This window comes from Maylandia zebra, unplaced genomic scaffold, assembly GCF_041146795.1.
Source record: "Maylandia zebra isolate NMK-2024a unplaced genomic scaffold, Mzebra_GT3a scaffold02, whole genome shotgun sequence".
Taxonomy (NCBI): domain Eukaryota; kingdom Metazoa; phylum Chordata; class Actinopteri; order Cichliformes; family Cichlidae; genus Maylandia; species Maylandia zebra.
In genome coordinates, this window is record NW_027490032.1 from 2,753,463 (window position 1) to 2,781,395 (window position 27,933).

General features: G+C 42.0%; 1 protein-coding gene across 5 annotated transcripts in view; it reads left to right on the forward strand.

The window, feature by feature from the left end:
* The window catches only part of LOC143415652 (programmed cell death 1 ligand 1-like), a 158,904-nt gene extending 130,979 nt beyond the window's left edge, over positions 1 to 27,925 (forward strand). Inside the window, exons 1-3 of one of the 5 annotated variants that reach the window (XR_013096071.1) lie at positions 23,204 to 23,422; positions 23,570 to 23,689; positions 26,286 to 27,925. Coding sequence is in view for 2 of the 5 variants with exons in the window: in XM_076880981.1 (XP_076737096.1) it covers positions 24,946 to 25,015; positions 26,286 to 26,612; positions 26,851 to 27,041 (588 nt within the window). In the remaining 3 variants the exon portion in view is untranslated. Of the gene's footprint in view, positions 1 to 23,203; positions 23,423 to 23,569; positions 23,690 to 23,711; positions 23,962 to 24,748; positions 25,016 to 26,285 lie in introns of those variants that run through there. The other 4 variants (XM_076880981.1, XR_013096070.1, XR_013096073.1 and 1 more) reach the window with 4 other exon arrangements.
* The last annotated feature ends 8 nt before the right edge of the window (positions 27,926 to 27,933 follow it).

Below are 27,933 nucleotides of genomic sequence, written 5' to 3' on the forward strand. Positions count from 1 at the left end.
ACCTGAACACAGACGGCTACGTCTACTTCTACAGCAGGGGTGGCCAACTCCAGGCCTCGAGAGCCGGTGCCCTGCAGGTTTTAGATCTAACCCTGTGTCAGCACACCTGAATCAAATGATTAGTTCATTATCAGGCCTCTGGAAAACTTCAAGACATGTTGAGGAGGTCATTTAGCCATTTGAATCAACTGCTGGATCAAGGACCAATCTAAAACCTGCAGGACACCGGCTCTCGAGGCCTGGAGTTGGCCACCCCCGTTCTACAGGAACAAACGCTCCTATGAAAACTATCAACATCCATCTTTTTATGGCCGAGTGAAGCTGAGGGACCCGGAGATGAAGGATGGAGACGTTTCTGTGATCCTGAAGAATATTACGTTTAATTTATGAGTATGTGACACTCATAAATTGGTTTTGTGGCTCTTTGGAGATTTAAAAGAAGCAAGAGTCACCTCACTGAGGCGGACAACCAGCAGGAGGTGTGGAACCTGCTGCTATCACCGCAGCAGCGATCTGGTGTCTCTGCTTCTTTTTCTTCCCTTGTGGTTCTGTTGGTTTCACAAGAACATCTGATAGAAAATGTGAGTTGGTAAAGAACAAAGAGCAAATGTGTAGTAACAGTAGAAGAAAACAGGATACAGAGTAATTATTATTTATTGATTGATTTGTGAAATTAAACTCAACTAATAAGCTGTGTTTATGTACAACATGTTAGATTTTTTATAAGCACACCGCTGAAATTATCTCCTTAAAATAACTGACAGTAAAACATCACAGACGCCTCTTTAAAGTAAAGTTCCTTCAGTGGAAGGTCGTGATCATTTGACAGAAATCTGCTTTTAAACGTGAAGCTGATTTAACAGGATAATTGAGTCTCAGGTGAACAGCAGCTTATTGCTGTGTGACTGTACCAAGATTAAACTGTGCTGTGGTGCTGCCATCTACTGGCACCTAAGTGCAACAACAGCCTCTTTAAATGTCAGTAACATAGACTCAATGTCTGCACTTTGTGCAGAAGCTGTTTTGTATCTGATACAGAGGAAAAGTCACACTAACAGATATAAACTTCACAACATGTATTTGTGAAATACTTTTTACAGGTTTGTTCGCACAGGTGGTGTTACATCCAGGCAGTAACCTCATCCATCCTGCTGTGACGTCACACAGTATCAGGAGTGCTCAGCTCTTTAAATTAAGAGCCCAGTCACACATGTTTTTACTGACACTGAATGCCACGATATCTACAAACATAACCACATATATTTGTTCAAGTTTTTGATTTAACTATGCTAGTGTGCACAGGCGGCCACTTTATTAGGAACACCTTACCAGTATTGAGGTGGACCCCCTCTTTGTGCCCCAGTTCTTCATTTCATAGACTCAAATATACTCTGAAAACATTTCTCAGAGATTTTGCTCCTGATTGTCATGATAGCATCATCTCCATCCAGCGGAGTATACACCTAGTGTTTTGCTTGAGCCAGTTAACACTGAGCCAGTTTGTATTTCGCTGCTGACAGATACTATGCTTCCCTCCAGCGACAATCCCTCTACGGACTGTTTTGTTTCCATTTAAACTTGGAATATTCAGAAACATTGCATTTCTGTGCTAGACAGTGTGGGTCAGGATCTCGTTGCTGAACCCAGTGTTTTCTATCCTAAATGTTTCTGAGCACTATACAGATGTCAGTGAATCTGGTGTGTGTGTGAGGCTGACCAACAAGCTAGCGAAATTATCACTTCAGATCTTCGAAGTGACTTTCATGTTTTCACATATGTGGACTATGTAGTTCCTGGTACTTACCCTGCTAGCCATCCTGTTCCCATGGACTGTTTGATTTTCCAGCCAGACTCTATTAATGCTTTTCAGGCTATACCACAGGAGAGTATTGTTGATGTTGCCTAACCTGTGTATGGTGCAGCCTCTTAACCAGTAGATACTGAGGCTGCCTGTGTTAAGACTCCAGCTTCTATAAAGATTACAAGCCCAGAGTCTGTCTATTCTGAGACTGCTTCTGTTTTTCCTAGTGGACTGTTTCAAACTGTACATTCGGTGCCTGCTAAGGTTATGAGCAACAAGATTTTGTCTGCTATACATAGACTGGCAAAAGAATTTGGTTTGGGCACTGCAGAGTTGGTTGACAAGGTTAACTTTTCCGTTCCCCAGTCATGTCAGTTTAACTCTGTGCACCATGCTTTTCAGCCAGTTGTCCTGGTCCCTGTGTGTCCCAACTCTCTGGCTGTGCTTTGTAAGATAGAGTTTAGTGTGGCTTCACACCCAGTTTATTCAGACACTGTTTGTGTGAACTCTCCAGCCCCAGTGACTGCTCCTGAACTCACTTCTCCAAAGACTATTAACAATAACCTGGACAGCACAAAGCCAGCAGAGTTACTAAATATAGCAGGCCTTAAATCTTTGTTTGCTAATACTGTGTTTGACTCCACTAACCTGGCTTTCCCAGTGGCTGGTACAACTCATGAGCTCCGCTCTCCACCTCCAACTCCTGCTTTGAGTGCGGCTCGGGTCTAGCTTTTCCTTGCACCGGTACCAGTTACTCGGGTGGGGATGGCAGAGGCCCGGCTGGCCCCTGCTCCAGTCCCCAGGCTGGCCGAGGCTCCGTTCGTCCCTGCACCCGTACCTGTTCCTTGGGTGGGGATAGCTGACGCCCAGTCTATGCCTGTGACTGTTCCAGGTTCGCGGGTGAAGACAATTGTGACGGCTCATGCACCCGTACCAGTTCCTTGGGTGCATGAGCCAGCAGAGGTCCAGTTAGCTCCTGCACCCACACCAGCTCGTAGGGTAAAGGCAGCCAGCACCAAGCTTGTCCCTGCACCTGTATCTGTTCCTCGGGTGTGGATGGCTGGAGTTCGGCCAGACCCGGTACCAGTTCCTGCTCCCCGGAGGAGAGCAGCTAAGAGTCAGTTATCTGCTCAGTCACTAGCCCTGCTACCTGCACATCCATCATCACTACAACCACCATCCCAACCACCACTATACCTTGTATGTTCGTCCCTGGTACACTCATTTCAGTTATTGACCCTTCCTTAGTTCAGTTCTTTCACGGACGTTTTGAGTTTGGTTTTGGATTGTTTCCTGAGCCTCAGCACTGTTGTGGGCACTTTGGTTTGAACTCTTGTTTCCCGTTTGTTTTGGACCCTGGCTCCTTGTTGTTTTGTGTTTGTTTCGGTGAGGTGTTAATCGCTTCTCCTTACCTCATGTATACTACACAATGCACGATACATGATTAGGACGAAACTTGGGCCGATCTCCCAAAATGGTTGCATACCTGAAAAAATCACCTCAAAAAAGACCAAAAATCGCATAGTGTATGCCCAGCTCAACAGTAAATACACCCCTGCCAGTGGCGGACGCCCTCAGACATCGGTGCATTGGTGGTTCTTTGTGTCCGGGGATGGCCATCCAGGTACACACCGGCTCACTCCTGGTGGCTGCTGGTCAGGGCCTGGAGCCTGGAGCTCGCTTGGGCCACTTCGGGGGTCGGGTGCCCTCGGCCTCTCGGCCTGGGGCTCTGTCACTCAGGCACAGCTGGCTGTCGGCGGAGCTCACGGGCGTGTCACTGCAACTCCCCCTGGCTTCTGCTCCGCGGCTGCTGAGTGACCCCTCATCTGGGACTCTGCTTAGCTCTTTCCGGGACAGTGGCGCGGCTGCTCCTCTGTTAGTCTTCCTTGGTCTCTTGTGTTCTGGATGTCTGGAGTTTTGATCTCCTCTGATAGGGAAAATATTCTAAAACACTTCTTCAGTAAAGACTCAGAGAAGAGAAACACACAGAACTTCTTGCTAGCAAGGGCAGTCTCCACACTGAGAGACTCCAGCGAGAGAACTGCCCTGGTCTTTATTTATACTCTTGAGCGCGTGTGTGTGTGTGTGTGTGTGTGTGTGTGTGTGTGTCACTGCTGATCAAAAGGGTCATATAACATACAAACACAAAAGGTACATCCTTGGTCATAAAGAGGGTAGTCTCCCCCACCCTAGATGGCACGGTGAGGAAGTCCAGCAGTTAAAGCACTTAGACTAAAACAGACATAGCTACGTTAAAACAATAAAACAAGGTGCGACCTCTCCCATGCTCCCAGGATGTGGGGGGTGAACCAAGCCTGCAGCCTGCTAGAGATCACACATCTTGTCACTACACAATTGATTATATGCCTCTAAGTATACATGGTTAAACATTTCCTAATACAAATAACTACAAACAGCATCCTACCATAAGCAAACTTATATCACTAAAAGATTATACTGACTACTAAATACAATTTTCCATTGACATCCTCCATACCTGCTTCATGCCCTGGAGGACGGGGCTGTGGCCCCCCCACACCCTCTAGCAGATCATTACATGAAGGAACCTTTTAACAAAACAAGCGCGTCTATTGGCGACTGTCAAGCCTTTCAGTCGCCGAGCAGCTGAATAGGGGAATAATGTTGACGCGCCCGCTGTTTAAAACGTAAGTCGAAGTTCCAGGTTAAAACTCCTTTATTTGTTATCAAATCCTTAAAATCCGTAAAAAAACAGTGATCAAATCATTCAAAGCTTGAGCGGTCAGCAAAAGTCGACTTCCCCCATCACCCACTCATTCACAAAATTTCCCTCGGGCCGTGAACAGGTGATATAGCAATCACTAGTACTATTACCGACACGTGACCCAAAGCTACGCCTATCCACAACAGCGCCCATGCTCACAGGTGTACACACGGGTGCTCACACACACAAACTACACCCTTTTTGGCTCCTACCTCAAAGCACACTGTGTCCTGTCGATCTTACTTGCTGCACAATAATGTTTAATATTTAGTATTTACTGTTATATTCCCATATATCATTGTGATGTTGTTTATTCTATTGCTCTCGTTTTTCTTCTGCTTGTTTTCTTTTCGTTCTCAACAGGTGATCCAGGTGATTGATATAAGTATTTTTTTTTTGTCTGCTTATTTAGTTGGTTTTTGTTTTTTTGCCCTTTATCTCCCTCTCTCTTCTTTGCTGTTTTCCCCTCTTTCTTCCTTTCTCGCTTTTCTTTTCCTCATTCAAGTCTGTCCCGTATCTAGCAAGTGAAAATAAAAAAATAAAAAAATAAACAAAAGGTGAATCAAATGGACCATTACTGTCATGGTCCCTGTGCCTGCCCAGCCGGCCTCACAAGGCTACACTTGTGTTTTTGCTTTTTCTCTCTCTCTCTCTCTCTCTCTCCCCCCTACCTCTCTGCCTGGGCGGAGCTCACAGCTGGCTCCTGCCCTTGGCTCACACAGCTGTTGGCGATCAGCTGATTACCCATCTACTATTTGAGGCTGGGCCACAGATCCCCTCATCGCTGGATGATTGTGCTTCTAACGTTAGTCTTTCCTTCCAGCTCCCGTGGTCTTATACCTTTACGCCCTACCTTCGTGATTTGTGAGTGATTTCTCCCCTTCTTGTTCCAGTTTATCTTCCCGGACCTGTGACCTCCCCGCGGTACGAACGTGTGTGAATCGGATGAGAGGACGTGAGCGAGCGTGTGAGAGAGAGAGCCTTCCCCTAATCCCCTGGATTTTCCCCGTCACTGTATATATTATTGCACTGGTGTGTAAATAAATCGTGTTCTGAGACGTCAACCTGCTCTGCGCTTGAGGCAAGGCTGGGATGGTCAATTTGGTAAAGTAAATCCGTTGGGCATCTTCCCTCGCCTTTAGACAATAATTCTGATAGCAAAACAACCAAACAGGACAGGCAAAAAGAAAGAAAAAAAAAAAGGATTATGAACATATTCTAAAATCATTATCATCATATCAGCCTCATCTGTCTACTATCGGATCATCGTGCAACCTGCAACATTTTCACAGTAAAGCCCCCTTAAAGCTCTCTAATGTAGCCCCATTACCTAATTAAAAAGTAATGCAATATAATACATGTAAAAATGAAGGAAGTGAGTCTAATGACAACTGGGTAAAACAAACTAGAAGCATCACTGACAATTTGCTTGTATCTTTATAGACTTTAAGGTCAAACACCGCCCACTAGTGGCCATATATATAAATGATGTGGGAGAATAAATGTTCCATGACAGTTATGAAATATAATCAGATGATCTTAAAACAGTTATGATCTTCTGGTCGTGTGTGTTAGTGTGGCAACTTTAAGCCACAGCATTTTATTTCAAAGTATTTCCAGAAAAAAAACTACACTTGAGCTTTTTCACTGATGTGAATATTTAAATAATTCTATTCACTTCTATCTTTAGACAAGGCATAACATGAGTTACCTCCTCTGTGTTTGAACCAATAGAAAAGCTGGTGCTCAGAGGAAGAGGGCGGGCTTTACTTGGTGTCAGTGAGAGAAATGACAAAAAGCTGAAATGAGTGAGAAGGACGATGAAGGAAACATCTGTGCTGTGTCTGCTCTGTAAGTAGAATCTCTGTGTTTGTTTGAATTCTTGTACTTTGACTGTCTGCTCTCCTGATAGCTGATGATGACCCCTATGAGCAGCACTTTGTTGACAGATGGAAAGAAAAAACTTAACAGGAAGAAACCTCCGGCAGAACCAGGCTCAGGGAGGGGCGGCCATCTGCCACAACCAGCTGTGGAAGAAAGCCAGGGAGTAATAATAAGTAATGATTCAATTTAGAGAGGTCTATTAACACATGTTGATTAGGAAAGGTGACTGAAGAAGAAAAACTCAATGCATCATGGGAATCCCACAGCAGCCTAAACCTATTGTAAGATTCAGGGTCACCTGATCCAAAATTAAGTATGTTTAAAGTAAAAAGGAAAGTTTTAAGTCTAATCTTGAAAGTAGAGATAGTGTCTTTCTCCTGAATCCAAACTGGAAGCTGGTTCCACAGAAGAGGGGCCTGAAAAATGAAGGCTCTCCCTCCCATTTGTCACAGTCCTGGGTCGAGTGAGCTGGTGTTTTGAGTTTCCTTATATTTTGATATTCATGGTTTGTGTTCAAGTTCATCGAGTCATCTTAAGCTCCTAGGTTTATTAGTTATAGTTCTTTGTTTATTAGATACCTTTGTGTGTTTAATTCTCTTTTGTTGGTTCATGTGTCTAAACTTGTCATGTTTCATCTTTCCTGTTGTCAAGTGTCATGTTGACGTCGTCTCATGTTTGCTGTATTATTTTGAAAGTCTCATTGTTATGTTCATTGTGCTTAGCGTTACTTTTCATCATCGTCATAATGTTTGCATCAGCTGTTTCCTCATGTGTTTCAATTTCCCCTGATCACCTCCTGTGTGTATTTGGCCTGTGTGTTTTCATTACGTCTTTGTCAGGTTGTTTGTGTTACCTCCCAAACAGTTTGTCAGCTGCTTGTGTGTTAGGACAACTTGTTCTTTGTGTTGACTTCAAATCAACCTAAATGTCATTTCTCTTTAGTTCTGATTTCACTGCTGAGCTGCACAACAAACCAAGGTCAGTAACCTTCTTCTGTCACAGTTTAAACCTGATAAATTGATATGAAATAATGATATAAACTGATATGACCTGATTGAATTTCAGAATGGATCACAGACATAAAATTGACAAAGCAAAGAGCATTTTTACAACTGTCTAAGACAGAAGTTATAAAATATCAACAGTTTTTCATTTTAACCCTCACAGCTCGTCTGACTGTGAGTCCCAGCAGCTCTCAGTTCTTTAAAGGAGACTTTGTGTCTCTGAGCTGTGAGGAGGACGACAGCTCTGCTGGATGGACTCTGAGGACCGATAATAAGATCACTCAGTGTGGAGATGGGTGGGGAAGATGGTCTGGTTCTTCCTGTGACATCACTGTTTTCCCTCAGGACAGTGGAGTTTACTGGTGTGAGTCCAGAGAGGGTCCCATCAGTAACATGGTTAAGCTGACAGTCACTGGTAAGCTGAGTGTGTGGAGTTAGTGTTGATGAAGCTGTGTGTAAATGGATGAAATGCTGTAGTTTGTCTCTGTGTTGAGGTGGATCAGTGATCCTGCAGAGTCCTGTCCTCCCTGTGATGGAGGGAGATGACGTCACTCTGCTCTGTAAAACAAAGACCACTCCCTCCAACCTCCCAGCTGCTTTCTATAAAGATGGCTCCCTCATCAGGAAGCAGCTTACAGGTCACATGACCATCCAGCATGTTTCCAGGTCTGATGAAGGCCTCTACAAGTGTGACATCAGCGGTCATGGAGAGTCTCCATCCAGCTGGATCACTGTCACAGGTGACACACTCACCTGTCTGTGTTTCTGCAGCTTTCAACATTCACAATGTGACGACAACTTAATGACTGTGTTTGCTTTATTTTAGACGAACACACCACCACACCTCCACCTACATCCACCTCTGCTCCTGGTTTCACCTCCATCACTCTTCCTCCATCACTCTCTCCTCCTGTTCTCTCTGTGTTGTCATGTGTTGGACCAGTGTGTGTTGTGGTTCTACTGGTGTTACTGGTTCTGCTGGTGAGACGATGTGTTCACAGGAAACCTGAAGGTGAGACTCAGACTTCCTTATCTTTTATGTCTGTGTTTGTTTAGTAGAATAAATTTCGCATTCATGGTGATCACAGTAACAACCAATGTTCCCTCTAATTTTTCATGTATCTGAGCGAACACACAAACTCCCTGAGCGATCCCTTGGGCCACTGTGAGCAACAGCAGACGTGTCCACTGTGGTCACGCCAGCATCGAATCCATCCAAGTTACATGGTTAAAATAATCAAAACACAGCATTTACATTTATGTTAGACTAATTTTAATTAACTTTAGCCCACTTACAATGAAAATTTAAAAAATCTTGTTCATGACCTGTGTAGTGTGTTAACAGTATTGGAAGTAAAAATAACTTGAACTCCAATTTTGAAAACACAACTTTCTTTTTTTTTTTTTTTAAATAAAGCTCTGACTTGTATTATGAGTATGAGTCTGTGGTCTTGGAGAGAGTCTCCCAGGACTCTCCGTCTGCAAAATACAGAATATAATGACCAATGTTGGGCAATTAATTATATAGTTACTACCTCAAAAAGTTACAACAGTTTTGCAACAAGTTTTTTGCAGCTGTTTACCTAAAAATGCAGCCGAGGCAGTTTTTTTAAAATAAATATTTCAAATTATTTTTTGAACAATCAGATTTGATGCCACGCAAATTATTTGTGCCACTCCAAAAAATAATTTCTGTCCACTATGAGATAAAGGAGAACATCAATTCAATTTTATTTATATAGCACCAAATCACAACATAAGTCGCCTCAAGGTGCTTCGTAGGTACAGAGAAAAACCCAACAATCATATGACACCTATGAGCAAGCACTTTGGCGACAGTGGGAAGGACAAACTCCCTGTTAACAGGAAGAAACCTCCGGCAGAACCAGGCTCAGGGAGGGGTGGGGCCATCTGCTGCGACCGGTTGGGATGAGAGAAGGAAAAACAGGATGAAAGACATGCTGTGGAAGAGAGACAGAGGTTAATAACAGATATGATTCAATGCAGAGAGGTCTATTAACACAAAGTGAGTGAGAAAGGTGACTGGAAAGGCAAAACTCAATGCATCATGGGAATCTGCCAGCAGCCTACGTCTATTGTGCATTACTGAGGGAGGATTCAGGGTCACCTGCTCCAGCCCTAACTATATGCTTTAGCAAAAAAGGAAAGTTTTAAGTCTAATCTTGAAAGTAGAGATTGTGTCTGTCTCCCGAATCCAAACTGGAAGCTGGTTCCACAGAAGAGGGGCCTGAAAACTGAAGGCTCTCCCTCCCATTCTACTTTTAAATACTCTAGGAACAACAAGTAGGCCTGCAGTGCGAGAGCAAAGTGCTCTAATAGGGTGATATGGTACTACAAGGTCATTAAGATAAGATGGGGCCTGATTATTTAAGACCTTGCATGTGAGGAGCAGGATTTTGAATTCAATTCTGGATTTAACAGGAAGCCAATGAAGGGAAGCCAAAACAGGAGAAATATGCTCTCTCTTTCTCGTCCCTGTCAGGACTCTTGCTGCAGCATTTTGGATTAGCTGAAGGCTTTTCAGGGTATTTTTAGGACTTCCTGATAATAATGAATTACAGTAGTCCAGCCTGGAAGCAATAAATGCATGAACTAGTTTTTCAGCATCACTCTGAGACAGAATATTTCTAATTTTAGAGATGTTGCGCAAATGGAAGAAAGCAGTCTTACATATTTGTTTAATATGTGCGTTGAAGGACATATTCTGGTCAAAGATGACTCCAAGGTTCCTCACCGCGTTACTGGAGGCCAAGGTAATGCCATCCAGAGTAAGAATCTGGTTAGATACCATATTTCTAAGATTTTCAGGGCCAAGTACAATAAGCTCAGTTTTATCTGAATTAAGAAGCAGAAAGTTAGTGGCCATCCAGGTCTTTATGTCTTTAAGACATTCCTGCAGTTTAACTAATTGGTGTGTGTTATCTGGCTTCATAGATAGATAAAGCTGGGTGTCATCTGCATAGCAGTGTTAATGTATGCTGTGTCTTCTAATGATGCTGCCCAAGGGAAGCATGTATGATGTAAACAGAATTGGTCCTAGCACTGAACCCTGTGGAACTCCATAATTAACCTCAGTGTGTGAAGAGGACTCTCCATTTACATGCACAAATTGGAGTCTATTAGATAGATATGATACAAACCACTGCAGTGCAGTACCTGTAATACCTACAGCATGTTCTAATCGCTCTAATAGGATATTATGGTCGACAGTATCGAATGCTGCACTGAGGTCTAGCAGGACAAGCACAGAGATGAGTCCACTGTCAGAGGCCATAAGAAGATCATTTGTAACCTTCACTAAAGCTGTTTCTGTGCTGTGATGAGCTCTGAAACCTGACTGAAACTCTTCAAATAAACCATTCCTCTGCAGATGATCTGTTAGCTGTTTGACAACTACTCTTTCAAGGATTTTTGATATGAAAGGAAGGTTGGAGATTGGCACATAATTAGCTAATCTCTAGACTGCTGGGTCTAGAGATGGCTTTTTAAGTAAAGGTTTAACTACGGCCAGCTTGAAGGCCTGTGGTACATAGCCGATTATTAGAGATTGAAGCATTAATTAATGGCAGGACTTCTTTGAGCAGTTTTGTAGGAATAGGGTCTAAAAGACATGTTGATGGTTTGAAGGGAATAATTATTGAAGTTAACTCAGAAAGATCAATTGGAAAAAAAAGAGTCTAACTTAACATCAATGGTACTAAAAGTAGCTGTAGATAATATTACATCTTTGGGATGATTATTGGTAATTTTTTCTCTAATTATAAAAAATTTTATTTGTGAAGAAGTTCATGAAGTCATTACTAGTTAACGTTAAAGGGATGGTTGGCTCAAAAGAGCTCTGACTTTTTGTCAGCCTGGCTACAGTGCTGAAGAGAAACCTGGGGTTGTTCTTATTTTCTTCAATCAGTGATGAATAGTAAGATGTTCTGGCTTTGCGGAGGGCTTTCTTATAAAGCAACAAACTATTTCTCCAGGCTAAATGATGATCCTCTAAATTTGTGACACGCAATTTCCTCTCCAGCTTACGAGTTATCTGCTTTAGGCTACATGTTTGAGAATTATATCACGGAGTCAGGTATTTCTGATTTGAGACCTTAGTTTTCACAGGAGCTACAGTATCCAGAGTCATATGTAGTGAGGAGGTAAAATTATTAACAAGATAATCGACCTCTGTTGGGGTAGCGTTCAGGTAGCTGCTCTGCTCTGTGTTGGTACAGGGCATTGAAGATGATAACAGTGGATGGATTATATTCTTAAACTTAGTTACAGTGCTTTCAGAAAGACAACCACTGTGATAAAGTCTACTCTCCACCCCTGTGTAATCAATTATTGTAAATGTAAATGTTATCAGGAAATGATCAGACAGGAGAGGGTTTTCAGGAAACACTGTTAAATTTTCAGTTTCTATGCCATGTGTTAAAACAAGATCTAGAGTGTGATTAAAGTGGTGGGTGGGTTCTTTTACATTTTGAGAGAAACCAATTGAGTCTAATAACAGATTAAATGCCATGTTGAGGCTGTCATTTTTAGCATCCACGTGGATGTTAAAATCACCCACAATAATTATTTTATCTGAGCTCAGAACTAAAAAGTCGGAGAAATCAGAAACTCTGTGTAAGGCCCAGGTGGACGATAGATGGTAACAAGTAAGACTGGTTTCTGAGTTTTACAGCTGGGGTGGGCAAGGCTAAGATTCATGCTTTCAGGTGAATTAAAAGTCTGTCTTGGTCTTTGGTGGATTAATAGGGTGGTGTGAAAAATTGCTGCCCCCGCCCCCTCGGCCTGTGCTTCAAGATTTCTGGTAGTTAGAATGACTCGGGGGTGTTGATTCATTTAAACTAACATAATCATCCTGCTGCAACCAGGTTTCTGTAAGTCAAAGTAAATCAATTTGTCGATCAATTATTAAATCATGTACTAAAAGACTTGGAGGAGAGAAACCTAGTATTTAATAATCCACATTTCATTGTTTTACTCTTTGGTTCAGATGTGGATACTGTATTGTTCTTTCTTTGTTTTTTTGTTTATTGCTGATTTTCAGTTTTTTGTCTGTTTGGGAGCTGACACAGTCTCTATGGAGATGGTTTTTTTTGAAGGGTAGCAGGAGGAGAGAAGCTGCAGAGAAGCATTGATTGATTTTAGTGACCTCCGATTGGTGTAACCGGGTGTCATTACTGCCGATTTATGCATGAACAGGTTGGTGGTGCACCTGGGGCTTCTGTTAGAGTATCCTTCATCCTCACCATCGCCCAGCCGCCCTTTTTCCCCAGCTGCTTGGGGTCTGCCTGGAACAGCTAGTGGGGCCTACACTATTTTTGGCTGCACCAGATTCAAAGGCCATGCTAGCTATGGGTGAATGAAGGGTGCGAAGCAAAGTTTCTAATTTAGTAATCCTGGCCTCCAGAGATGCAAATATGCTACCTCTGTTACAAGTATCATTCCTTCTAAAGGAGGCTGAGGAGTAACTAAACATCTGACACAGTGAGTGGAAAGTGCAGGAAGGACAGGTAAAGTAGCCATGGTGCTAGCGAGTCAGCTATGAGCTAAGCTAAGCTAGCAAAACAGTACAGTACAGTGAGTAAATACATTGACTATAAATTAGGGAGTGGGTACACAGAAATTGTGCTTTGGATGAAGCACATGAAGATTAAATTGCTGAGCAGATAAGCTACTCAGAAACACCACTTTGTTTGAGCAGGAACAGGAAGTGATACTCTGCCGCAGAGAGAGCGAACATCAAGTCACAAGCTTGATACCTGCAGGCCTTACAATAGGAGATGTATCACTCCTAGGGTTGCCAACCGTCCCTTAAAAAACGGAATCATCCCGTATTTAGAAACAAACGTACACGTCCCGTATTGAGCTAATAAGGGACGCACTTTGTCCCGTAATACAGTGAGAATCAAAAGTAGTCTATAAATGTTAATGGAATTAACGCTTTGTTTGAAAACATAATTCCCAGCCCCTCTCCTGCTTTGTGACCAATGAGCTGACAGCACACTTATGACAATTCGAGTATGACAATTCAGATTACCGCTCATCTCATTGGTCGAGGAAAGGTCGCTTACGGAGAAAATACCGGAAGACAACAGATGACCACAACAAGAAGCATGGCCAACAGGGAAACAAACGCCGACACTGCGGTGCAAGTCTCGGACGACAGTACACCTAAAGCTGGGCAAACACTGTGAGATTTTTTTCAGTCACGTTATTCAGCTCCTGCTCAAATTGCACGATTGACTCACAGGGGTTAGAAGTTGGTAGGTCACGATGCAGGGTCTCACACTATACCGCCCGATGCTCTGATGCGACCTGAGTGCTCACACTGTGCCTCCATAAAATGAAGGTTATAACAGAAATTCTGTCGCTCGCTCTCTGTGTCTTTCACTCACACAGACACACCACCACCACCATCAACTTTGCTAAATTGCTAATGAAAAACATTGATCAGGCAGCTGTGATTGAGCAGCAGTGTAAATCCAACTATTTTCACGGTTGTTGTGGTCGTGATAATTTTGTGATGCCACATCGAAAAGGCTCGGATGAGCTTTCCAAAGTTCTACAAGTTGTGCCTCCATCGCTTGTGTCCAGATCACACGCTGCACTGCCGTGCTGCTCCATCTTTTTCACCGACTTTTACGTGCTTGCGCGTGAGCAGTGTGAGCGGCTGTGGTGACACCCTCACGAGCGATTGATGATCGGGAGCTGGTCGTGAGGTGTTAATCGCTTCTCGTTACCCCACGTATACTACACGACGCACGATGAAAGCCAAAATCGGGCCGATCACCAAATCGGTCGCACGACTCAAAAATCGGCTCAAAATGGGCCAAAAATCGCACAGTGTAAGCCCAGCATTAGAGCAGCAATGTTTGTTCCCCTCAGAGAAAGAAAAAAAAAAAGGCTGCAAAACCTTTCTTCCCGCAGTAAATATAAACAACGATAGTATTCAGGAAGAAAACCAAACATTGCATATATTTTTATCATAACTCTGGTTTTACGTGGCCTATCAACGCAATTTAAAAAACTGGTACAAAGTCCACACTTTTTCCGTCAATTGTTCCGTCTGTCCTGCTCGCATCTCCAGTGGTTGTACACGTTGTCATCAATGTGGCTTCACTCTACATCAGCCACGCCACTTTGCTAGCTAAAACACCGGTGTTGGCACATAAAGACATTGCCATAGCCTGTCAACGATGTTGATTAGCTGCGTATATACGAATGTGAATCGCATTATTGGCTGGACTATGGGATAAGGTGGCATCGTTCTAATCCCATACTGGAGCAGCCAGTCCCTTACTAACACTGCAAAACAGAATTGTTAACGTATTTATTTCAATTTCAATTCAGGTTATTATTATTTTTTTTCCTGCACAACACAGATTTTCTCTGCGCAGGACTGTGACAGCAGTGTGCAATTGCACACAGCGCACAGCTTAGAGGCAGCATTTGTAACAACTTTCTTAAATGTAATCTCTGTTTAGATATTTAAATTATATTATTGTTTCATTTTTTATCAGATCAAGATAATGGAGAAGATGACATCATCACTGACATCACGTGCAGTGTCAGCAACATATCTAAGTGTCAGCAACAGCCAATCAGAAAAAGTCAAGGTAATGCAATATTTTCATACTATTTTATTACGTCAGGATTTTAAGACATCTTTGGGAAGAAATTTGAAAATATTGTAATTATAGTTTTCCCTCTCACTTCACTGGTAAACAAGAGAGTTAATTTGCTTAACTGGGGAATAAACTCATCCCCCTTATCTGAGGACCATGGCCTCAGAATTGGACGTGTCAATTCTTATTACCATCGCTAGACACTTGGCTGTGAAAAGCATGAAAAGCATCCGTGACAAAGGGTCCTACACTCACAGAGAATGAATGGGCTGAGCTATTGCAACTGTTTTACATGGACCGAATGACTTGTAGCATTGGACAATATTCCCGAAGCACCCCTACCAGGATACCCAGAGGGATCCAGTTGAATGCCTTCAAGTCTACAAAAAATATGTAGACTTGTTGGAAAAACTCCCACGTTCCCTCAAAGAACTTGTCCACTGTTCTGCAACTGGGAAGGTGGTGCTTTCCCTCCTCAGTCACCTGACAGTTTGCAAGAATTGCTTCTATTCAGATTTCCATTGTTCCTCAGCAAACTCTTCCAACACCCATATTTTTGTTTCACAATGTGATTATAAAACTATTATTCACCTTGGTGCCATGTACATCCTTGTGTTCCAGAGCTTTGAAGTCCCCAGTAGGATGAAAAAGATTAATTATCCTTGAGCTCCCAAAAAGGAGCTGACCCATAGGCACACAAAATTAACGTTCTTGTCCGCGGGCAAAATGGGAACATACAGGCAGCCAGCTGAGAAAATACAGAAATACTCATTCCTGCCTATACCTTCTCACCGAGGGCAAATCTAGATTGGAACAGAATTCAAGCCATGTGTTGAAGTGAGCCTGACTATATCTATATAGATGGTAAAAATGACTGTTGCTGGATTTAATGATGTGATGCGTTATGAGGACATTGTGTTGCATGTGAGGAATGATCAAAAATATGGATTGTAGTTAACGAAACACAAATACTTTCCTGATTTGATGCAATTAAAACCTGAAATCGCATATTTCAATTTATATTTGTTTAATGAATTTTGTCTTATCTAAAATGCCCAAAAAGATGTAATAATGTGTCTTTCACACTGTACTTACTGAGTGTTGTTCACTGTGAGCTGGACTGTGTGTTTGTGGTCTGTGGTTAACTGAAGCTAACAGCTCTGCAGTCGTCCAGCATCCTGTTTCTGATAGAAAGAAACACTTCAGCTGCAGGTGTTTCAACACAGAGCTACTCATTTAAAAAAGGGGAAGGGACATGGAGACATCATTTGGAAAAGCACTTCTCTAAACTCTGCACACAGACCTTTATTTCATGCAAAGAGAATTTTAATTTTGTTAACAATGTTTGAGTCTTAGACTGTGGTGTTGTCTTTCTCCACAGTCTGGACTGGTTTGGCCAATAATAGTGTTCATGCTGTGAGAAGGTGTTTGCTTTGTGCTCTGTGGTAAAGCGAGTCAGTCTGTACTGAAAGCAGGTGGCAGCTTTGTGGTTGTCCAGTTTTTGTTCTTCACAGAAAACCCCCCACTATCTTTATTGTCAAACATATTTCACAGTTGAGGTGTTAAGAACACTGAAAAGCTGCTGTGGTTTATTAAAATTATCACTTGATCTCTTCATAGTGCATCATGACAGATAATACAAATGTTTTACCATAGATGTAACTTTGGGAATTGTACTGTATTAAACAAGTAATGGAGTAATTGAATGTGTTTTATTCTCAGAGTGTGATTCAGCTGTGATCTACTTAGCAGTGAGAACTGAAGACGTCAGTTATGGACAAACAACCATCAGAATATATAATCATGGCAGCACAAGAACAAGCTCTGAGTACAAGATCCATAGAGGCTGGGGTCTATCACACCAGGCAAGACCCCAGGTGCAGGCTGTGTAAAGATGCCCCTGAGACAATCCAGCACATAACAGCAGGGTGCAAGATGCTAGCAGGCAAGGCATACATGGAACGCCATAACCAAGTGGCCGGCACATTATACAGAAACATCTGTGTTTGGCCTGGAAGTGCCGGATATGGCCTGGAAGTGCCGAGGTCAAAATGGGAGACGTCCCCATGAGTGGTGGAGAATGACCGAGCTAAGATCCTGTGGGACTTCCAGATACAGACGGACAAAATGGTGGTGGCTAACCAACCGGACATAGTGGTGGTAGAAAAACAGAAGAAGACGGCCGTAGTGATCGATGTAGCGGTTCCGAATGACAGCAACATCAGGAAGAAGGAACACGAGAAGGTGGAGAAATACCAAGGGCTCAGAGAAGAGCTCGAGAGGATGTGGAGGGTGAAGGTAACGGTGGTCCCCGTGGTAATCGGAGCACTAGGTGCAGTGACTCCCAAGCTAGGCGAGTGGCTCCAGCAGATCCCGGGAACAACATCGGAGATCTCTGTCCAGAAGAGCGCAGTCCTGGGAACAGCTAAGATACTGCGCACGACCCTCAAGCTCCCAGGCCTCTGGTAGAGGACCCGAGCTTGAAGGATAAACCGCCCACAGGGGCGAGTGGGGAATTATTTTTATTTATATATATATATATATATATATATATATATATATATATATATATATATATATATATATATATATATATATATATATATATATATATATATATATATATATATATATATATATATATATGTATATATATATATATATGTATATATATATATATATGGGGTGCAACAATACTCGTATCGATATTGAACTGTTCGATACAGTGCTTTCGGTTCGGTACGCAAATGTATCGAACAATACCAATTTTCTTATTTATTTTATCAACTTTTCTTCTGACAATGCTGTCTGTGTTGAGCGCTCAGTCGATCTGCGTTCGACTACTCCGCCTAGGCTGCACTGTGAGTGCAGATCCACTGAGCGCAGCGCAAGCTAGCAAGACAGAAGTTAAGCTCATTGTAACATAGCAACTGCCTCAACGCTACCCGAAATTGAACCTCCCCCACCCTCATTCAGATCTGGCGTTTGGAACTATTCTGGTTTTCATGTGACGTATGACCCTGATGGTAAGCGTGTCATGGACAAAAGTAAAACAGTATGTCGGATGTGCCACGTAGACTTGTAGTCAAGACCGCCTAATCCGAGACCAAGACCAAGACCAAGTTGAGACGAGACCGAGACCGAGACGAGACCAAGACCGAGACCGAGACAAAAAAAGTCTTTAAACTGCAGCCAGATGCTGCTTCGTTTACGGGTGTCAGGCATATTTATGTGTTTTTGCTTTTGCACAGCCCTCCTCTCCGCTGTCTACTGTCTCACTCACTTACTGAGAGGACAGACGGATGCTCCACTTGACTGTCGCGTCTCTCACCCTCTCTGTTTTTCACATAATGATATTATCCTATATCCTCGCGTGTGATTGGCCACAATATGGAGTGATTGGAGCATAACTGAGCCACTTTGTGAGAGCTGAGCAGCGAAAGGAAATTAAGTTAGGGTAGAAATGACTGAAAGATTATTATGGTCTGTTTTGAGTTTTGTTGACGGTTGGCAACTCTACTAACTAACCTTATTAATATAATAAAGTTCAACATCAGTAACATCATAGCACCCGCCCAGCTGTATAGAAACTCCGTCATGCTAGCTAGTATGCAGTACGAGTTATTGTAACGGACTGTAGAAAGTCAGCATAACGAAAATAAACTCCAACTAAACTTGGTTTATATCTGACCCAGATAGACTGCAGTCATAACTTCTTACCTGAAGTTCAGTTCACCACCGTCTCTTCTCCTCCTGACTTTCCGTCATCCACCTCCCAGCGTGTAGCATCTGCTGGCCTCCACCACTTGCTAATGTTACTGAATCTGTGGAAGCTCCGCAATAGCCACCACCAAACAACTGAGTTATTTTTACACATCTCCCAGGATCTGGCCAATCCACCACCTTTCCGTGTTTATACCGTTACGGAAAGAAAACGAAAAAAAACCCCATTGGCCCATAAAAACAAAAAATCACCATCGGCCCACTGAGCAAATGCCCGGTATGCCCGATGGCCAGTCCAGCTATGCTGATACTGTAACATACAAGACACTGCACTGATGAATAATGAGTGGAAACAAACAAATTATTAAAAAGTGATTTCTGCTGACGTCAATGATATTTTTTTGTTTGAAATGAGTTCACTGAGAAAAAAAATCTTATTCATAGATTAGACTGTCTTTTTTCGATAATATGACCTCCTGGAAGTTCAACACATGGTTGAGGCAGTAATGGAAAAATCTTTTTTGTGAATTTAACCTCTACACTGAAATATGAGGCTAACCTGAAAGTTAAAATAAATACAATCACCGATTCTAATACTGTAGTAAAATCATGAGTTGATGTAACAGGACAGCAGGTCAGAAATCAGTCCATAAGTGAAGCAGAGGGAGCCTGACCATGCGTCACACGTTTGACGAGTTGGGAGTGAGAACGTGTTGTTATAGCATATTCATAACATACCTTCATACCGTGTACATTGTAGCATACCCATAATAGATCTGTTTTTGTACCCTCATACCTATAACTGACCCATTTCTGTAAAAAAAAAAAAAAAAAAAAAAAAAAAAAAAATAAATATATATATATATATATATATATATATATATATATATATATATATATATATATATATATATATATATATATATATATATATATATATATATATATATGAGAGAGAGAGAGGGATATAGATATATCTTAGGTAAAGGTATATGTATCTTGGGTGAAGCACTTCTGGATGGATGCAAACTGTATTTCTGTCGCCTTGTGTTCTACCTATGACTACTGGGACAGGCTCTAGCCTCTGTAAGAGAAATTTTCTGTTATTCTCATTTAAAGTATTTAAGTGCTTATGCATATGCTTAGTTGTGACACTGTTATAGACTGTTCAGTGAAAGTTTCTAAAACTAGATGAACTTACTTCAGCGTCAGCAGTTTGAGAAAACAACTCCCTTTACAGGTGCTGATAAGGCCAAAGGCACAAAACAGCACAACCATTGATCCGTTGAAGTGTGGTAGGATCAGTTTGTAACTTCCTCCCTCTTCCTTGGAATGCATAAAGGAGTAGGAGCACAACTTCTGTGGCAGCGCTGACATGACTGAACTGTGATGTTTGATGTGTGTTGGCGCAGTAATAAATAATCTAGCAGGAGATGGCCCATATCTATGGGACTGATTTGTGCTAATAACACCCATTGTATGGACTGATAACAGCCGAAGCGGGTGAATAAAGTCACCCAGTAGCTAGCTGTGCCATTACTCAGCATACATCACTCCCTCCATAAATACAATAAACGATACAAAAGTATGGTTCTACCTGTTTTTCAGGTAGTTGTTTACATTATATAATTTATTGTGTTCTGTATACGTCACTACAATGTGATTTGGAAAATGTCTAAATATACCGACAACAGGAACTTCCGCAGCAATCTCTTCAATCGGAGGACCCTTCACGTCAATTCCCGACGTGAGGGGGGTACCCTGCGCGTCCATAAGTGCAGCAGAGGGAGCCTGACCATGCGTCACACGTTTGACGAGTTGGGAGTGAGAACGTGTTGCTCCGCCTCACACCGTGGGTGCCGCAGCCACTGAAGGAGCTGCTCAGTGCTGTCAGTCTCCTGCATGGGGTGGGAGATGTTGTCCAACAGGGATGAAAGCTTAGCCACCATTCTCCTGTCACTCACCACCTCCACTGGGTCCAGAGGGCATCCTAAAACAGTGGTGGCCCAGGAGATGCTGTTGCCCCAGCAGACTACACCAGGAAAGATGGCTGAGGCCACCACAGAGTCATAGAAGGTCTTCAGGAGTGGGCCCTTCACTCCCAAAGACCCCAGCAGCAGGTACAGCCTGCTCTGTCCCACACCGTGAGTCTCTTTTCTGTAGAGGGCGTCTGAGTTATGAGTCCAGTCCAGTTTATTGTTCAGATGAACACCAAGGTACCTGTAGCTGTCCACAGTCTCAATGTCCATACCTTGGATGTTCAGTGCCTGCAGAAGTCTACCACCAGCTCCTTGGTTTTATTAGTGTTGATCTGGAGGTAGTTCTGCTGGCACTAGTCCACAAAGTCTTGGGTCAGTCCTCTATACTCCTTGTTGTCCCCATCAGTGATGAGGCCGACTATTGCAGAGTCATCAGAGAACTTCTGCAGGAAGCACTGGGTGGAGTTGTGGGAGAAGTCTGCAGTGTAGATGGTGAAGAGGAACGGAGCCAGAACCGTTCCCTGTGGGCCCCCCGCACTGCAGACGACCCTGTCCGACACACAGCCCTGACTGAGTTCTCACATACTGTGGTTGGTCGGTGATGTAGTCCAGTATCCATGTAGTGAGGTGATGGTCCACTCCTGAGTTCTCCATCTTGTCCTTCAGAACCGAGGGAAGATTGGTGTTAAAGGCACTGGAGAAATCAAAGAACATGATTCTCACAGTGCTTCCAGCGATCTCCGCTCCGATACCAGGTTGGTAGGCAAACTGATGTGGGTCCAGTGATGAGCTCACCAGGTGCCAAAGCTGAGCCAGGACCAGCCTCTCCAGGGTCTTCATCTGGTGGGATGTCAGAGCCACCGGCCTGTAGCTGTTGAGGTCCTTGGGATGTGGAGTCTTTTGACACTGGTACAACACAGGAGGTTTTCTAGAGCTGCTGGACTCTCCCCAGCCTCAGGTTCAGGTTGGAGAGGTGCTCCGTTATCCCACACAGTTGGTCTGTGCAGGACCTGACAACCCTTGAGCTGATGCCATCTGGATCCGCTGCCTTCCTAGCTCTGATCCTCCTCAGCTCCCTCCTAACCTGAGTGGTTGAGAGAGACAGGCTGGAGCCTTGTGTTGAGTGTGTATTGGATGCTGTTGTTAGAGGAGCATCAGTAGTGGGGGTGGGTGAGTCTGCAGCCGGTGTTGAAGACTGCCTCCTGGAAGAATCAAACCTGTTAAAGAAATGATTCAGTTCATTTGCCCCCTCACATCTCCCATGAGCAGTGAGTTCTGATCTTTGTGGCCTGAGATGGTTCTGAGGCCTCTCCAGACTTTGCTAACCTTCTTTTGTTGAAGCCGTTTCTCCGTCTTCTGCCTGTAGCTGCCCCGATCAGACCTCTCAGCTCCCTCTGCACTCTTTTCAGCTCCTCCTTGTCTCTGGATTTGAAGGCTCTCCTCTTTTGTTTGTGGATGGCTTCAATTTCTGGGGTAATCCAGGGTTTGGAGAAACAGCGCACAGTCCTGGTGGGTGTAGTGTTATTCACTAAGATGTTATCCAGTTATGACAGTTATGATGGAAAGGTCCAAAATTCTAATATTAATTAGAACGTACCAGGTTCCAATAATGGCACTTTGACACAGTTCAGTGATGTGTGTAGAAATAAAAGCTGCATATAAATAACACAGAGCTGCTTATTTTCCTCCAGTTGTTTGAACTATTTGTAGAGACAGAGAGCATCAGTCTGATCACTGGAATCTGCTCTTTGTCCCTGGATTTGGACCCAAGCAGACCCTGATGGACTCAAAAACACAGAAACTACAACATTCAAGAAGTTTTTATCATGTCTTCTTATGTTTATATTTCTTTTGATTATCTTAATTGTACAGCACCTTGGTCAAAACACCTTGTTTTAAATGTGCCATTTAAACAAATTTGACTTTGACTTTTTGCTGCACTGAGATTAGAATCAAATCACTTAATCAGACAGTTCATGAACAGAAACAACAGGTAAGACAAGAAACGAAACTGTACTGAGCAACATGTGCTGACACTCACTGCTGAGCCAGTTTGTCCAGAATACTGACAGAGACACAAACAGGCATCTTTGCCACCCACACAGTTCTGCTGAACACACAGCTTTGACTTTTGAAAGCCATATCTACTAAAACCTTCACTGCTGAGTGTCTGCGAGCCCTGATAGTAAAAATCATCATCATCATTAATATGTGCTGACAGCAGCTGCTGGACTGTGTATGGCTGTCGTTTCCAGTTCTTTTGTTTGGATCAAACTAAGATCACTGAAAGAGCTTTCACTGTGATTCGTCAAACACATGAGCTAACAGCCAATAAGAAGAAGGAGAATTTGGATGTTATGGTGATGACACAGATTTGTCTTGTAAAACAGGTTAACAAGGAAATACAGGTGCATTTCCTCGTTGGTGGCTGTTTGATACAGAAGTCTCTTTACTTTCAGATTTTTAATTTTTTAAACTTTTTTGATTGTGAGGATAAAATTTTAAGGAAGTTCCTCTTGACCTCACAAATAACAACAACAGGACCTAACACAGTTTAAAAAATAACTTTCACTGGATAATTTTAATTTTTCCATCCTGACGATCAGAAGAGTTTTTGAGGGTTTCAGAGATCCTTCAGAACAACAGTAAGTGTTCATGAGCTTGTAATAATTTTACCAAGTTTCTGTAATTTCACAGACAGTGTGGAGTGGGAATTTCTCTTTATATCTACCAGTGTTAGTGGAAAAAGGTTCTCATTCTTATACTTCTTTCTCTTTTCCTTTGAATTTGAGGTATTTGTTTGTCACATGTCTGGACTTGCAGCTGCTCAAACAGGACAAACAAAGGTGGGCATGAAAGTGTTGACGCAGGTCACAGATGTCTGATATAAAACAGCTGACAGGGAAACACAGGTTAGTTTAGTCTGCAGCTGTTTGATACAGACACACCTTTACTTTGGGATTTTAAACTTTTACATTTTTTATGATTTGATTTTTTTTATTTGTCAAATATTTACATCTGAGTAACTTTTCACTTGTTTGTAACAAAACTTCAGTAGCTTCCTTTTCACCTACTGAAAAACCGATGGGACACACTGACCTCACAGTTCTTTTATCTGTCAGGAGATCATTTTATTTTTTCCACTCTGGTGATCAGAAGAGTGTCTGAGTGTTTCAGAAAAACAGTAAGTGTTTAAAATGACGTCTTTCAGTTTTTTAAGTAATTTGACAGGCTGACTGAAGCCTGTGAGCGTTAGTGGATTAACCCGTTACTGTAACCACTAACTGGTTCTCCTGGTTAGATGAACGTCATGTCACGTTAGTGTAAAACATTTGATTCACTGTTGGTTGGTTTCGTCTGTGAAAACACATCGAATTAAAGGAATTCAATGTGTTTCATCAGCTGAAGAACCAAAAGCTGTCAGACTTTATCTGACACAATATAAAGAAGAAAATCACCTCAATCACAAACAGGAAGTGTACTCAGTTACTCTCCTGTACTCTGATTACAGTCATGTATGTTTTCTCTGTGTCTGCTTCTTCGTCCTCACTGTAAACAGATGTACTGAGAGACTCCTGCACTGATGTTTCATAGGAAAGTCCAAACAGCCTCACTGGTTCTTCATAAAGAACAAAGATTTGCTCTCTGTGGCTCCAACACAACTTAAAGACAATCAAAGGTGGACAAAGTTCTCTGTGGTTTTATGGAGGCTACAGCTAAATGCTGCCTCCTCCATAGTACAATATACATGTTTATACAGTGACGTCATTTTGAAGTCCTTTGGCTGATGAGGGTCTTTAGTATGTAGCTGATGGTTGATGATGAGATGTTTGTGTTGTTCTGTGGAGATCATTCAAGAACTGAACCTGTTAAACACTCAGACCTGCTTCAGATTTCACCGCTTTAGTTATGACGCACTTATTTAAGATCGTCCTCCAGTCCAACCTACTGAACGTCACTCTAACGCGACATCGAATGACACGTTGACTTCTGGATTTTAACGAGTGTCTAAAAAGTCTGATCTGTTCTCAGTCAGAGACTTTCAGGATCATTTAAACCTTAAATTTAATCTCATGTAGTCAGGATTTAAACTCAGGTTCAGTTATTTCAATAAAACCATCCTGAGACATTTAGAACAATCGAAGCGTTGGAGTTGAAGAACACGGAAATGTCTGCTGAGACTGCGTCGCTCTGCTCGACTTTGCTGTTTGTCGGCCTCTTCGTGTTTGTCTCTGCAGGTGAGATTCACTCTGTGGGACAGAGAGGAAAAGCATCAGTCTGCTTTACATGTTAACAACATTTCCTGAAGAGTTATTTTCATATTGATTCAGTTTTTCCGTGTTTGTGATGGAGACACGAGGCTGGGTGGGGTCTGTGTGGACCTAACATGTCGGTGTGATCAGATCTCACAGAGACAAAGAAGTGTAATGTGTGTGTCTGTGTGATGTGTTGTAGTTTCTGGAGTCAGTATACAGCTACAAAGCTTTTAGTTCAGTGTATACAAACAGCTGTAGCTACATAAAGGCAGCATGCAGAGACTCACAGTGTCTCATAATGAGAGGCTGCTTTCTCTCACACATTATGTTCATTTATTATCAGGACGTGTTTTTGTTTGAGGAACCTGCAGGAACTCAGTTCAGTAAGTAAACTGTGAAAAACACAAGAAACCAAATGTCTGTGAGTTCATAACAAACAATAACATCTTCTCACATTAATAATGACGATTATGAAAAATACTCTATGAAAATGAAAAAAAAACAAAAACATAAAACACTCTGATGTAATTAACATTATTAAATACAAAGTTACAGTAAAAAAACAAACATCTTTCTTAAACGTGAAAGAAAATAAACTACCCTATAATTTTTCCACATTTGGTATCGTCCACTCAGCACTTCCTGTATATAGTTTGCTGGTTTATGAGGCCCCTCCTTTGCTCAACAGACCCTCAGCACCATTGAAAGATTTATTTTATATTATGCATTAATTGTATATTATGCAGTAATTATTATGTTTTTAATAAGTTGTGCTGGAGTTACTGTTTCTGGTAAATCTCATCTGTAAGGCTGCAGTTTTAATTCATTTGAAGGCAGGACTCAGAAACCGGTCTTGTTATCATCTATCGTCCACCTGGACCTCACACAGAGTTTCTCTCTGATTTCTCAGACTTTTTATCTGATTTAGTGTTCAGCTCTGATAAAATAATTATTGTGGGTGATTTTAACATCCATGTAGATGCTAAAAATGACAGCCTCAATATAACATTTAATCTGTTATTAGAATAATTGGCTTCTCTCAAAATGTAAAAGAACCACTCTAGATCTTGTTTTAACATATGGAAGAAAAACTGAACATTTAACAGTGTTTCCTGAAAACCCTCTCCTGTCTGATCATTTCCTGATAACATTTAATTTTTTCAATGTGTTCAATTAGATCTTCTCACTCTCACTACAGAAGTGAACATTTATGCTTTGACCTTTAACCTCTCTGCTCTGTTTTCTGTTTCAGCCCAGAAAAACATCACAGCTGTGTCTGGACAGAAGAACGTCATTCTGACATGTCAAGCTCCAAAAAACAACATCTTAGTTGTAAAGTGGAGCAGAGCTGATCTGGAACCAGAATATGTTCTTTTGTACCGGGATGAACAGTTTGTTCCAGATGACCAGCATCCATCTTTTATGAACCGGGTGGATCTGCAGGACAGACAGATGAAGGATGGAGACGTGTCTTTGATTCTGAACAATGTGACGATTAATGATACTGGAACATACGAGTGTCATGTCTTCCCAAACAATGAACACATTTGCAATATCTCCCTGAGAGTCGTTCCTCCAGGTGAGTGAGTAGAGTTGAGTGTGTGTGTGATCAGAGGTGAAGCTGCTTCCTGCTTGTTGATGTTTGTTTCTAAAGATGTTGTTGATGAGACTTTGTAGAAAGCAGCTGGTCTGAGTGATGTGATCAGAGTGCAGTAGATAATGTCTGACAGCAGTTTGAAGAGGAAATGGATTCTGTTCTGTTCTTCACTCATCACCTACCTGACAGCTGACACCTCACACCTGTTTCTCACCTGCAGGTCAGACAGGAGGACACACAGAGGATGGAGGGAAGGAGGCTGGAGGGAAGGAGGATGGATCTGTTGGACTGAAAGTCGGTCTATCAGTTGCTGCTGTTCTTCTGTTTGTTGCTGTTGTTTCTTTTTTGATCTACCGAAAAAAGAAGGTTAAGAAGGTGAACTATGAATCTACTTGCTCATCACAGTCCTAAATTCTGTTTCACTGAAATCAAGAAGGATGATTTTAAGACAAAGAAACTAATAATGCTGAACCTCAATCAGAGGGACATCAAACGCGTCCATATTTATTTTTGATTTCACATTTCTCTGATTTTCATCAGACTTGTTTAGACTGTTACATGAAATTTCACATGATGAACCTACAGCATTGAAATCTGTGACTTATTTTATCAGGTTAGCTGCTCATCCCAGTGTAAGTTTCAAGTCTTAAAGTTATTTTCATTTCTGCCTCACTTCATATGTGGAGAACACAGGAGGTCACATTATCAAACAAATACACATCAAACAAGATCAAGGTTTTTCAAAATAAAATATTCAGCTTCTGAGTGAACTCGTTTTAAACAAATCTGTGATTGTGAGCAGACTTTGTTCATCATTGGTTTGCCCTATTTGTCACTTCAGTGTCCTGTATGTTACAATAACAGAGTCACTGAGTGTGTTTCATCTTCAGGTTCAGCTGTTTGTGAGATCAAACTGGTTCTGTGAGGTTTGAACAACACAAATTAATCCTCATGCAAAGATCAGCTGTTACAGTATAATTATTGATACTGACTGAACCAACCTGCACCATAAACACTGCATGTGGTGAAGAAACGATGGATTACTGTGGATTATAAACGATCAGTGATCTGCCTGATAGTGTTTAGGATTTATTGATCATCTTCAACTGAATGAATGTTATAATGTACAGTGTTATAATGTACAGTGTTATAATGTACAGTGTTATAATGTACAGTGTTATGTTATTTTTCAGTGTAACTGCAGATTTGGATGTTTTCTCTGATCTTTTCTTTCCATCAATGCATCTCTGTTACTGCAGTCTACATTTCAAAATAAGGTCAAATGTTATTGATTAATGAATTT